The sequence below is a fragment of the Austrofundulus limnaeus genome, unplaced genomic scaffold (assembly GCF_001266775.1).
Source record: "Austrofundulus limnaeus strain Quisiro unplaced genomic scaffold, Austrofundulus_limnaeus-1.0 Scaffold543, whole genome shotgun sequence".
NCBI classification, from domain to species: Eukaryota; Metazoa; Chordata; class Actinopteri; order Cyprinodontiformes; family Rivulidae; genus Austrofundulus; species Austrofundulus limnaeus.
In genome coordinates this window covers 57,423-59,259 of record NW_013952945.1, presented here as the reverse complement: position 1 = coordinate 59,259, position 1,837 = coordinate 57,423, and the positions used below count along the sequence as shown (strand labels likewise).

Below are 1,837 nucleotides of genomic sequence, written 5' to 3'. Positions count from 1 at the left end.
ATATATATATTACCAATCCTTTTATCCAGTTTTACTTTGAAAGTCCAGTTTGTGTGAAAGAGTGGATCAGATCAATCTGAGGCTTCAAAAACCACTTTCAGGTCTACAGATTGTCATGAAAGTTGCTCAGAATGTAGAAAAGTATTATTTATTGTGACTTTTGATCTCTGGAGTCTGAATCATATATTCAACTGAATGGAAAGCACAGGAATCCTTCAGTGAAGGAGCAGCTGTCAAAAATAATTCAGCAATAAACAATCATGCTGCATTATCAGAGGAAATGCAGATTTCTCTTCAGTCTAATCTGTGCTTCTCTCTGCGACTCAGGAGGTGAGGCGGGTGAGAGCAGCCATGAAGAAGACTACGATGAAGGKGGAAGTCTGGACGACATGTCAGACGGAGGAGGAGACGATGACTGCGGTGATGAGGAGAAGTGGTCGGCTGAGGATGTGGAGGAAGAGAAGCCAGGCGGCATGGCTGGATGGGCCGAGGCCATGGCCAAGATCCTGGGGAAGGAAAAATCGAAGAGCTGCGACAAGATCCTGGTTCAGAACAAAGAACTGAACAAGAGGAAGGAAGCGGAGAGGAAACTGAAGCTGGACAAGAAGACACAGGTACTGGGATCTGAGTCCGTTCTTTATAAACCCAGTGATCCAGGGTTTTGACTGATGAGCAACACCGGTTCAGACTGGTTCTTAGACCTGGTTCTGTGAGAGACAGACAGGAGCACCGTGGTGGTTTGAAGTTGAAGGTGTGTTTGTGTTAAACAGGTGGACAAGAAGCAGATGAGGGAGATGATGTTTCGAGAGAAACCTGACATTGTGAAGGACCGCGAGACGGAGAGAGCTCTGCAGAGGATCGCCACCAGGTCAGCATCTTCTTACCTTCATCCGAACCTGGCAGATGTTTGACTCTGAAGCCCGTTGTGCTCTTTCCTCAGAGGTGTGGTTCAGCTCTTCAACTCTGTCCGGAAACACCAGAAAACAACCAACAACATGGTGAAAGAGGCCGGAGGCTCCGAGAGGAAGAAGTCCAAGATTCTTTCATCGGTGTCAAAACGAGACTTCATTTCTGTCCTGAGGAAAGCAGAGGAGGGAGGCCGAGGCTCCGACCAGACTAACAAGGATCCTGTGAGTTCAGTCAGATCAAGGGTGATTGTGTTTTTACCTGTGGTTGTGTCTCTTTTACTAAAACATCTCCTGGACCAGAGGACAACTTTTAACCTGTACAGAAATGATTGGAGATTAAAAACCGTTCAGTCCACATTTTTCTAATGATTTTTCAAGTCTTTGGGGGTCAGGTAGAGGAAACTGAAGACGTTTTACTTTCAGTGAAGTGTGATAAATCTGATTTTTAGATAATGTTTCTGTTTTAAAACACCCTCATTAATCTAAAACCATCAGAGAATCTAAATGTTTCTGACTGTGAGCAGCCTGCAGTCAGCTGATGGCTCTTATTGTCCTGCAGGCTCCTGGTCCAGAGAAACCTGCCTGGAGTGTCCTCAGAGAGGACTTCATGATGGAAGCTTCAATGAAAGACTGGGACCAGATCAGTGACAACGAGGGTCCCAACTCCAGAGACAACTGAGCCCGACCCCCTGATACCTGAGGGTCCAAACTCCAGAGACAACTAAGCCCGACCCCCTGATACCTGAGGGTCCAAACTCCAGAGACAACTGGGCCTGACCCCCTGATACCTGAGGGTCCCAACACCAGAGACAACTGGGCCTGACCCCTGATACCTGAGGGTCCCAACACCAGAGACAACTGAGCCCGACCCCCTGATACCTGAGGGTCCAAACTCCAGAGACAACTGGGCCTGACCCCCTGATACCTGA

The 1,837-nt window shown here is 47.7% G+C and overlaps 1 protein-coding gene across 2 annotated transcripts in view; it reads left to right on the top strand.

Annotated features, from left to right (window-relative positions):
• Nucleotides 1–1,831, top strand: part of rrp15 (ribosomal RNA processing 15 homolog) — a gene marked incomplete at its 5' end in the record, with an annotated part of 2,585 nt that extends 754 nt beyond the window's left edge. Inside the window, 5 exon segments of one of the 2 annotated variants that reach the window (XM_014026338.1) lie at nucleotides 328–614; nucleotides 771–868; nucleotides 941–1,130; nucleotides 1,468–1,594; nucleotides 1,641–1,831. In XM_014026338.1, the coding sequence (XP_013881792.1) occupies nucleotides 328–614; nucleotides 771–868; nucleotides 941–1,130; nucleotides 1,468–1,587 (695 nt within the window). 2 annotated transcript variants of the gene reach the window in all.
• Between the last annotated feature and the right edge of the window lie 6 nt (nucleotides 1,832–1,837).